Source organism: Varanus komodoensis, unplaced genomic scaffold (genome assembly GCF_004798865.1).
Source record: "Varanus komodoensis strain SLA01 unplaced genomic scaffold, ASM479886v1 scaffold42, whole genome shotgun sequence".
Lineage (NCBI taxonomy): Eukaryota > Metazoa > Chordata > Lepidosauria > Squamata > Varanidae > Varanus > Varanus komodoensis.
The window spans coordinates 3,026,843-3,038,167 of NW_025335972.1; the positions used below are offsets into that span (position 1 = coordinate 3,026,843).

General features: G+C 43.5%; 1 protein-coding gene across 2 annotated transcripts in view; it reads left to right on the forward strand.

Moving 5' to 3' along the window:
• Positions 1–11,269, forward strand: part of LOC123029933 (5'-nucleotidase domain-containing protein 2-like) — a 28,383-nt gene extending 17,114 nt beyond the window's left edge. For both annotated transcript variants that reach the window (XM_044443370.1, XM_044443371.1), the window contains exons 7-14: positions 181–241; positions 2,367–2,469; positions 3,574–3,675; positions 4,778–4,859; positions 5,351–5,437; positions 5,600–5,740; positions 6,010–6,074; positions 10,228–11,269. In XM_044443370.1, the coding sequence (XP_044299305.1) occupies positions 181–241; positions 2,367–2,469; positions 3,574–3,675; positions 4,778–4,859; positions 5,351–5,437; positions 5,600–5,740; positions 6,010–6,074; positions 10,228–10,489 (903 nt within the window). In that variant the 3' untranslated portion in view covers positions 10,490–11,269. The remainder of the gene's footprint in view (positions 1–180; positions 242–2,366; positions 2,470–3,573; positions 3,676–4,777; positions 4,860–5,350; positions 5,438–5,599; positions 5,741–6,009; positions 6,075–10,227) is intronic.
• Positions 11,270–11,325: the final 56 nt, after the last annotated feature.

The window sequence follows — 11,325 nt, forward strand, 5'->3', positions numbered from 1 at the left end:
GAAGGATGCGAAACAAAGAGAGGTGCAAAGTCTCCCTGGCCAATATGCTGCCTCTTCAAACCAATGGCTTGACTTTGGTGGGACTGAAGCATTGGAAATGTGGTCTAGGGGAAGCTTTGTCAGTCTTCAGTGTTAAGACATGGATTCTCTGAAACAGCTTCTTTTTTAATGCTTGAACAGGATGCCATCCGAGATGTCCATATCAAAGGTTTCATGTACAAGTGGATTATGCAGAATCTAGGTGAGTACCCAACTGTTGTGGTACTGAGGATGGGGGAACCCTAGAATTGGGGCCTTGCATCAGACAGAGAAGACCCTTTTGATCCTCCCCCGTTTTCCAAGACAGGAGCCTCCACACACCAGCCACACTATGGAGCTAAACTCACATTCATTAGATGTGTCCCATTCAGCCATGAAATGTTTTGCAGCAGGACTGCTTTTGTGATACAACAATTTAGTGGAACCATATAGATAGCCTGAACAAGAGAACTGCAGTATAGGGGAAAGGAAAAGTTCAAATCAGACCCAGGGAGAAATACTCTCCTTAACCTGGACAAAACATTTTTTGCCTCAAATGGTTAATTCTTCAGAATGTACACAGTTTGTACATTTATGCAAATGTGCATAAACCAGGATATTGAAGGCCCACCACAGTGACTGAAAAACCTATTCCCTAATTTTGAAGCTTCAGCTGGCATTCCTGACATGTTTTCACACTTCAGAACCGTGATGCTACAAACTGGCTCTGAAAACATCAATGAGAGAGAGTATTATTATTATTATTATTATTATTATTATTATTATTATTATAACATTTCTATGCCGCCCCTTGCCGAAACCTCGGGGCAGCTTACAACACGATAAAATACAATGAAATACAATAGCACATAATAAATTACCATTAAATACAAAATACAAAAAATACATTGATTTACAAATATAAGATTAAAATTATCAGTATAAATTAAGTAAATAAAAATATAGGAGGAGAAAGAGAAGGAAGAAGAAGTTGCCCTGGCCAGATCATATGTTTTAACAATTAAAATGATGTTTAAATAAAACGGTCTTTACCTGGCGCCGAAAAACCAGGAACGACGGTGCCAGGCGGACCTCTTTGGGGAGTGAATTCCATAGAGTAAAGCTGAAATACTCAGGAAGTCAAATTCTGCACATAATGCCATATGCCAGGCTTTTTATTTGCTCCCATGGAACAGGCATATATGCAACCCCAGCAGAATCAGAACCATTCAAACAATGTTTCATCCCACCCAAACCTGTCTGTAGGTGTGTCAGCTTCTATGAGAGGGGCCCCTTTCCTGACCCTTGTGGATAAAATAGAAGCATTAGCTTTAAAATCCAAACCATGGATTTTTATTTACATGCTATTTGCATTTTTGTTTTAAAAAAATCTGTACGAGACACAATGATGCAGTAATATACATTGTGCATTGATGGTATTTTTAATTGGCCCAATCTGTGAGCAGTTTAAAAATATTTTAAAAAATCATTGCGTCACTGAAGTGTTTTAGGAGATGATGTTCCTTTAGACCAGGGGTCCTCAAACTTTTTCAACAGGAGGCCAGTTGAAAGGTGCTGGCGATGGTTGCGGGCCGTCAAAGCGGTGCAGATAGGGGGCGTGCGAGGCGAGGCAGAGGCAGGCACGCCTGGAGATCGTTTTGTCTGAGTGAGTCCAAAATGATCTCCGTGCGAGCAAGCCGCCTTTTCTCCGAGTGAGTCCAAAATGATCTCTGCGTGAGCAAGCCGCCGCCTTGCCACATGTGCATACATGCATGCAGTGCATTCAGAACCTCTGTGGCGGGCCGGATAAATGGGCATGACGAGCTGGATTCGGCCCGCAGGCCATAGTTTGAGGACCCGTGCTTTAGACACTTCTGGTCTCAAGTCATTTAGGCTTTAAGGGTTGGGCTTGGAAATGGGCTTGAAGCTAGTGCAGTTGACAGAGCACTGGTGTCTCGTGGTCTTAATGGCTAGTCCCAGTTAGAAGCCCAGGAAGTTTCCAGGCTCCCTGCCAGAGCAGCCCCCAGTGCAACACAGTGTAGTTATACAAGCAGGATACTGCACCAGGCTCTTGTCCAGCTAGCATCACAGCTGCTATAGCAGCCTAATCTGATGCTCAAAAACATTCTCACCATGCTACATATAATAGTAACTATTAGCATTAAATATTACAAGCTACAGAATTTCCGAAAAATATATTCCTAATGAATGAGCCCTATTATCTATAAAAGTCTCTCATTTTATGCTAATATCTTTTTCTTGCTCAAGTTATTTTTTGTAATTACTGAGTTCTGACGTGATGGCATGATAAGTCCTTGGTGCCGGTCTGCCTGTGTTCCTTTTTGCAGAGGAGTACATTCTGCGTGGGGATGAGACGTATGCTGTGCTGCACCGCCTGGTTAAGAACGGCAAGAAGCTCTTCCTCATCACCAACAGCCCTTTCAGCTTTGTGTGAGTTTGACATGGCAGGGCTGTAGCTTAGAATAGGTTGAGCGAAACCCTGCCCTGATCCCATACTGTACATATCTGATGAACTCAGTGAACAAAATGGCTCTGCTCAAATGTCACTCCTGCCTTATTAAGCAGAGCTGCCTGAATTGGAACCGCTGTCTCTTTGAAATCTACAAGGAAACCACCCCCAATCTGGGGTCCTCTTGATGTGTCGGCCTACAGCTTGCAGAATCCCTCCAGCCAGCCTGATTCTGGGAATTGTGTCCTACACATCTTCAGGACCCCAGATTGGGGAGGGCTCATGTAAGGCCTCTGAGCCTTGGTCTGCTGCTCACCACATGTTCAAACTTGATGTGGCCTTGAGGGCTGGAAAGTTGCTTTGGAAATGAAAGCTAACTCAAAACATCAATCCTTAGAATCTTATTCTGAAGTAACTGCTAATTTTGAAGGTGCTACCCAATTCTTTATGTGTAGGGATGTTCTTATAACAGATGGGTGCCTTTCTTGGAATTCAAAAATAGCTTAAACATTACTGGACTCCCAATTTTGTCCAGGAGTCCATACCTTGCTCCATACCATGTTTGCAGATAACAGGATGCAAAACAGGCCTGGTATTAGAAGCAACTGTATTTGCAAAACATCTAAACCCTATATAGAAACCCTAACCTTAACCATAACCATGCCTGGCTTGGATTGAGGAGAAAACAGACATGCAACCCTGGAAGTGTCCTATGAAGCAATAAGAGCAGACTCTAAATAATTTTTTTGCTGCTTTCACAGAAGTGGCTTTCTTACTTTTTTACCTGTCTGCAATCTTAGTAATCACTGTCCACAAACCACTGTGACTTCCAGTTTGCATCAAAGCATTCCATCACTGCTCTTTAAACCTGTTGGCTGCTCATACAGGCAGCTATCAAGTAGACAGCCTTGTGGGTGGGAAGATAAACAGCTAGGTGACATCTCTTCTGAAGTTTACAGTTTTCCCTTCCCTCTGTTGTGAGGACCCACAGAACGTAGGAAAGCCAGGTTTTCTGTGGCACAGGGCCTCCTGTTGCTTGCTGTCAGTAACATCACCTTGACTGCTCGCTCTCTCTCTTCCCCCAGTGATAAAGGGATGCGCTACATGGTGGGTAAAGACTGGCGAGACTTCTTTGATGTGGTCATAGTCCAAGCAGACAAACCTCATTTCTTCAATGATTGTGTCAAGTGAGTGTGGCCCCAGTGCTTGGTTTTAGATCCCATTTTCTGAAGAGGTGTGGGGTGAGTTAAAGCATGTCCATGTGGGCACTTTGCACATCCCTTTTTTCCCCAGCAGTGGGTGGAGTGGAGTTAGTGTACAGCCACGTGTGCACCCTATTATGGATTGTACCATCATTTCTCCATTTATGTAGATACTGCACACACTATTGACAGTATGCTGTTGGGTAGGGTACACTGAATTGTAGGCATGTTTGCAGTAAGGTGCACTTATTGGTATAGTTGAGAGCTGGAGGCAGCTTAAAATCACAAATGCAAAATGTAAAGACTTGATAGTAATGACTTTGATAGTAGTGTCTTTGATACTAACCTTAATAGTAATGTGGGCTCAAAATGCTGTTTCTGACCTTTGATGTAGTCCTTTGGAGCAGCACTTCAGAGAGGCCCAAAAAGTCATTTCTTTTATTCATCTAGTAATAACACATGTGCTATATATCTTGAAGTGGTTTACATGCTAAAATTGCTGACTTTTTATTGCTCTTTGCTTTGCTTTCCTTCTTTTTCTTTTTTCTTTTGCTGTTCATCTATTTTTAGATTTGGCTGCCTGCCTGCTTTATGTTCTGTGGCATAAATGAAAATCATGGGGAACAGGAAACTTGCCCTGACTTGTAACAATGGTGGTCTCCTTAATCCGAACGGGGTGCTTTCTACATTTCTACATGACCTCCGCATATTGTTTTCACTTCCTCCCTCCCTCACATCATGTTGACATTTTAAACAGCAAGCTTTAATACAAGGGTTTCTTAAATTCTCTGAGCTGCACTTACTTTAAGTGTAATACAGATGAAAAAATAAGTACTGGCTGTTGACTTTTCTTGGCCCTGAGAATCATTTTATTCACACAGGGATTTGTAGGCAAAACATAGGTAGATTGTAACAGGCAGCCATTTTATATACATGCTTCCCACAGGGTGTGTATGTATGGGGCAGGATGATTAAATGAGAGTGAATGGTTTTATGACGTTGGAGTGTGAACCCGTGTTGTCCTTTTGCCCTCACAAAAGTTTGTTGACTGACTGCCTCTCTACCCAATACTTGCTTCTGTCCACAGACCTTTCCGGCGACTGGACAGCAATGGGGACCTGCAGTGGGACAAAATAAATAAGCTGGAAAAGGGGCAAGTGTATAAGCAGGTAAGGAAATGGACTATAGAGGACAACATTTGCATGGTAGTGTTGCTCATTTGGAAGAGCCAAGTCAACACACTCAATCTTTGCAACCAGTTTCTTCCATCCCAGTTTCTGGTGGGGATAACTGCAGTCATCAGCATTTAACATTTGGGCTGGCCATTGGTTAATGGTGAGGTTTTGTCCCAGACTCAGCAAAGCATCCCCATTGCAGAAGAGGGAGGCTAGTGAGTAACAACAAATACAGGTGAATCCTCAGAGATATTCCAGATGGGGTAGCCCAGTTTCTGAAGGTGGCATTGGGATACCCCAACCACCCCCTGCCCCCATTTACCAGCAAGAAATGCCTTGTGTTTGTGAAGGGAGTCACCTCCTCCTGCATTGCTGTAAAAGATAGGAAGTCATTTTGTTCCTCTTTCCACAGAACTCTTTTAACCAAAAATCCCCCTTATTTAGCCCTTGTCTAGTAACCTCTCTTGCTTTCCTTTGCTTCTTAGGGCAACCTCTTTGACTTCCTCCGGCTGACAGGCTGGCGTGGATCCAAAGTGCTTTACTTTGGAGATCACCTTTACAGTGACCTGGCGGTGAAATGTCTTGGTCTTTTTCTCTGGGGCATGAGGGGAAGGGGAAGGGGACGGAACCGAACCAGGGCTTTTAGATTCTTTCCCCAGTAGACTGACTGGTGCAGAGTGGAGCCTGTGTAAAATCACTCTCAACCTCTGCTTCTGCCTTCCTTCTTTCCCAAGGACTTGATGCTACGGCATGGCTGGCGGACAGGGGCCATTGTTCCAGAACTGGAAACAGAGACAAAAATGGTGAACACAGAACAGTACTCACAAGCACTCACCTGGCTGCAGGCCTTGACTGGGTTGCTGGAGCGCATGCAGGTAAGGGAGAAGGGTACAAGGAGTGCCATCAGTGGAACTTTTCATGATGTGTGGTCCCCAGAAACTGCAGGGCAAGGAACACTCAAAGCAGTATTGTACTAAGATACTCTGAAGGTTGGTTAAGCTAGAGAAAGAGATGGATTTCCAGTGACCAGCTGGACTGTGGGTATCAATCTAAAGGAAAGGGCAGTTTTTCTAGCTGTAGAAAGTTCAGTTAATGTGGGATGACCAGATAACATGTCTAACCATCTGATTTTGTTCCTTAAAAGAAATTCCAGGACCCAGAATCCCAGCAGGTGCTGCAGGACTGGATGAAGGAGCGGCAGGAGCTCAGGTAGCATTTCCCATATTTTCTGCCTCTTCCAGGGCTTTGCTGGGCCTAATCCAGGTGTACAAGTTTGCTTGAGGGACAAAGGAGAGGTTTTTGGTTTTTGTATTATTTTTAAGTCAAACAGTGAGGGGTTTTCTTTTGAGCAGGGGTGTGTCTTACCAGAAGAGTAATACTTCAGGGCTCTGTGGAAAATCAGAGCGACCGCTAGACTTTGCTATCTGGTGACACTTATAGAGCACTCACTCACTCTGGAGGAAAAGAGCATGTGGATCAGTGCTGGCATAAAAGGTGGGCCCTGCCAGAGTGCAGGGCCATGGCAGCTGCCCAAGGGTGCCTCCTTGTTGGTGGTGTAATTTGCCTACTCTGCCTACAGTGTGTGGGCTGTAGTGCCATGCACAAAACAGCCTCCAAAGACTGCCTTTGGTGTGGGCTGGTGTTGTACTGTTTATGTGAGTATAGAGCCAACATGTGTGATTTTAGCAGGATTTACCAGTGGCCTCTACCTCCCTGATTGTGAGAAAATCTCAATCTTAGTGAGAGACGGTGACTTGGACTGATTATTCGTTCATGAAAAGATGAGTGCATTCATGTGCAGGGACAATATGGAGATCTCTGCCCATGGCCTCGGGACAGCAGGCCCATTAATCTCTGCAAGAAGACAAATGCCTTTTAGGAGCTAAATTTTTCATTTCTGCTGTTTTTGACTGTTATTTTTGTTCTTTCCTTCCATTAGCTGGTGCATTATTTTTTTTAAGTAGGGGTCCCAGGCAGTTTAGAGCAGCCTTCTCCAACCTGATGCCTGCCAGTTACATTGGATTACAACTGCAATATTCTCCACCAATTGAAAGTTGTAGCCCAACACATCCAGAGGACACGATGGAAAAGGCTGATTATAGGAAACAGCTTCTTTTTTTATCCCTCCTCTCCCTGCTTCCTCCAGGAATTTCCTTTTGCTGAACTTGAATAGGATTTCATTATATGCTTCCAGACTGGGATTTGACAAGAATTGTTCAATGAGAATGAGGAAGATATTTTAATTGTGGACTGTGCATAGATGTTGGTTCTATGGTAGAGGGAGTGAAGTTCAGTAGATTGACAAGCCCAGCATGAGAATCATGGGTCATTCATTGGTCCAATTTATCCTTTTTAAGAGGCTAGTAGATTGAAGGTTTGGCTGCCAATGTAGCAACAGAAGGCTGTGTTTGTTGTGCTGTTCCCCTCCTCTCCCACTTGGTAAATAGCCAGTTGTGTAAACACAGAGCAAAATTCCATAAGAAAATTACAAGAACCCAGAAAAAGGACTTGTTCAGGCTTGAAAACAGTCCAATAAGCTTAAAACAAAGTAGAAGAATTGAGTAAAAAAAAAGGAAATATCTTATTACACAGTTTGGAAGATTAACTTGACTGTAAATTAAATACAGAAACTAGCTGTGCAAGTTTTAAAACCTTTTTTAAAAATCTAACAGCTCCAGATTCTTCTTAAAATAAATCCCATAGGCCAAAAGATCCAGTAAAATGTTTTGGGATATACCTAACCAACTGCAGTTAGGTCATTTATAACAATCATTTCCAATTAAGAAAATACAAGATCTAGATTAAAATTTTCCCTTTTTTGGGGTAGAATAGCTATCATTAAGCTGTCTATTCTATCAAAACAAAATTTTTAATTATTTATAAACAAACATACCTTTCCTGTACCTTTTCCAGTTCTGTAATATTACTTTTGAAATGCAGTGATTTGCACAGTATTCCAGGTGTGGTTGTACCATGGGTTTCTATAAGGCATCCCAATATTTGGAGTTTTATTTTCAATTCCTTTCCAAACAAATTCCAGCACAGAATTTGCCTTTTTCAAAACAGCTGCACAATGGGTTGAAGTGTTCATGGAGTTCTTCACCCCAGTGCCAAGATGTTAATCATTCAGATGCCTCAGTGTATACATGGTTAGGATTTTCAAGACACAATCCTATGCAAGAATAGACTGAAAAAAAGTCTACAGCTCGTAGCTAGGTTGCCTGAGAGAAGTTGGGAGTTTTAGGCTACCTGATTTACATAGGTTTGTGCCCTTAATCTCTCTGTGCTTCACTTTGCAATTATGCTGAACTACATTTGCCATCCTAATGCCCTTCCCCCTAGTTTGAAGATATGCTTTTAGAGTTCTTCACTATCCTGCTTCCTTTCATTTCTGTGTAATTTGGTGTTATCTCTAAACTTGGCCATCTCACTGCTCACCTCTAAATCATTTATGAGCAAGTTAAAAATCACGGGTCTTACACATGTCCACTGGAAGAATAGTTAATTCATGTTCTTTGAACTAGTTACCAAACCCTAAGAGGACTCAGCACCTGAGCACAAAAGTTCTTTCTGTCTGAGGGGTCAAATCTTGGGAGGACTGCATTCCTCTGGTGGGTGGAGCCAAGGACAAAAGGGGTGGTCCCCAAACCCCAAGAATGCCAGCATATTTTAGTTTAATTATCAACCAGCTAAACCTTAAAAGAGGCATCTCAACAGGTCAGAGTGGGGACAACACTGCACAGAAGCAGAAAACTACCAAAATATCTGCAGCCAGGAAAGAGAAGGTATCCTTACGAGGACCCCCAGATGGCTAAAATTGTATTGTAATAGATGCCCAGAAAGCATGATGCTAACAGGTGGCATTTAAACGAATGAATCAAATAAATGGCTCCCTGAATTTCTGCACCTTGCTTTGCCAATGGTGGCCAGTTTCAGTCGGTGAGAAAGTCATTCCAAACAGTGTAGGTAAACTCTGGGGCAAGCTTTTACAAATCTCCTTTTAAAAAATGGTTTTGGAGTTTTTATCTCTAGAGTATCCCTGCAATGAGGGCAATAAAAGACTATGGATGTTCCCCCCTTCTACCAAGACAGGATAATGTACAGTTTCATAAACTGGTAACATATGCTTGATTCAGTTAGCTTTAAAAGGGACTGACACAGAAATTTTGCTAATAAACGGGGCTGTAACATTTAATCAGTGGGCAGGTACGAAGAATTATTGGAAGTTAGTGGTTGCGTTAATGGTCTAGTATGTCCCCCTCCGCGTACTGATAGCCATTATTTGGATGTTGAATACTCTGAGCAGCTCTTCCTTCTATGCAAACACCCCGTCACACACAGAGAGAGAGAATTCCATGGGGGAATAACAAGAAGAGGCTTTGCCACTGTGGGTTGTATCTCGTTTGGTAAGATTGAATTTCGTGTCTGTATAAAAGAATGAGCTGGACTCAGCAACTGGATAGTGCCGGGGTGGCCTCCTGCTTATATCTGTCTTCTCCATGCATGAACTGCTATGCACTATATATGCACAAAGGCTATATATTGCCCTAATCGCTAGGTTGTACCAGCACTTGAGGGCTGGGAATCCAGCAAGCATCTTCACATCTTTTCTGAGAATATACGTATGCTTATGGGAATGGAAACTAGTGTCTGCTCATAGGAAAGTCCTTACACACACACACACACACACACACACACGTGCGCACTCACACACCTCAAGACAAACAATTCTCACCTAGGTTCAGTGACAGTAAAGCTCAGTGACCAGAAAAAACTGATTTTTGTGACCTATATAATGGAAGTATACAAATGCAGCATGACCTATATACATTGTTTATTAATATTTCTATACCACCTGTAGCAGATGCTCTCTGAGCAGTTTACAACAATAATCTTAGATTCATACACCCATCCAGATTCTAACCAGGTCTGACCCTGCGTAACTTCCAAGATTAGGCAAAATCTGGCGCTTCAGGCTATATGGAAGCTGTTCTATGCAAATTTGAATTGATTCAGGTTTTGCTTGTTGGGCAGAAGAAATGTGTTCTTTCTTAAGCACCGCACACGCTGACCCCCAGAAATCTTACTCTGCACCATCCACGGCTTCGGAGACTTCAGCTGTTTGCTACACCCTTTCAGGCATACCTTTGTAAAACATACTTGTTTTTAAATGTTTTGCCTTAAATGAAAACTAAGGTTCTCAGGCATCTCCATACTTTGGGCTGTGCTGTGTTCTGCAGCATCACACTGCCCTGTTGTAACAAAGTATTGAAAATGAAATGCAGGAATCTTAACTTTTAGTTGTGTCAGTGCTGTCTGGTCACAGATTTTCTTCTCTCCCTCCTACCCCACCCTGATGCAGGGCACTCACCAAGAACCTCTTCAATCCTCAGTTTGGCAGCATCTTCCGCACATGTCACAACCCCACCTATTTTTCCCGCCGCCTGTGCCGCTTCTCAGATGTCTACATGGCCTCACTCAGCTGCTTGCTGAACTACGACCTCAATTACACTTTTTACCCAAGGCGCACTCCATTGCAGCATGAGGCTCCCCTCTGGATGGATCAGCTCTGCACTGGCTGCATGAAGACACCGTTTTTGGAAGAGATGGCACACATCCGCTGAGAACTGTGGGGCAGTGGCAGGCTTACCTCTGCTTCACATCCTCTAGGTAGCCTGGCTTTGGTACTGAAGGGTCGATTTTCTTAAATTAGAATCCTCTGTGGTCTGTGGGTGTGTGTGTGTGTCAAACTTGCAAAGCAAGAGTGCCAAGTAGGAGTTCTGCACTCGTTAAGGCCTGACTCACCTGTGTTCAGTGGTCTTGCGTCTTCACTCTTGCTTACAGACATAAGCGCACTGCCTTGCTGGCATCACCCGAGATCCAACTAGTCTAGTGTTCTTTGCCAAAAACCTGGCAACCAGCAGGTGCTGGGTGGTCCATGACAGCAGCCAATCGATAGAGCACGGTCTGCATTCTGTCCTCACCTGTTCTATGGTGTTTGGAATTTTGTTCATTCCATGTCCATACGGGGAGTGACTGGGACTGGGCTTCCATTCGTTCCTCCCATATACACACACTGCTCCTGTTAAGCAGGAGGGGGCAAGCATGCTTGGATTTCTCACTCCAGTCCTCAGGCTTCTCAGCCTCCTCCTGTGGAACTCTGTAGAGCTACAGCAATTCTGTAGTGTTTGAAGTTTACATTTCCCCTGCACTGTGGGGTAGGGTTTTTTCCTGGCTTGGAACAGAGAGGGGTACAGGGTACTGTGTTGGGGAAAGCGGTGGGGAGAGAAAGATCTTGCTTCTCACTGGTGTGGGAGGGACAGGAGGTGCTATTGGATTGGGAAGGGCGTTCTTAGATGTTAACTGGAATTTTGAAATTGTAATAAAGATAAGTGTGAAACCTACCTCTGATACGATTTCGGGGATGTGAGGGTGTGCAGGGGGAGAAGCTGAGTAGCTT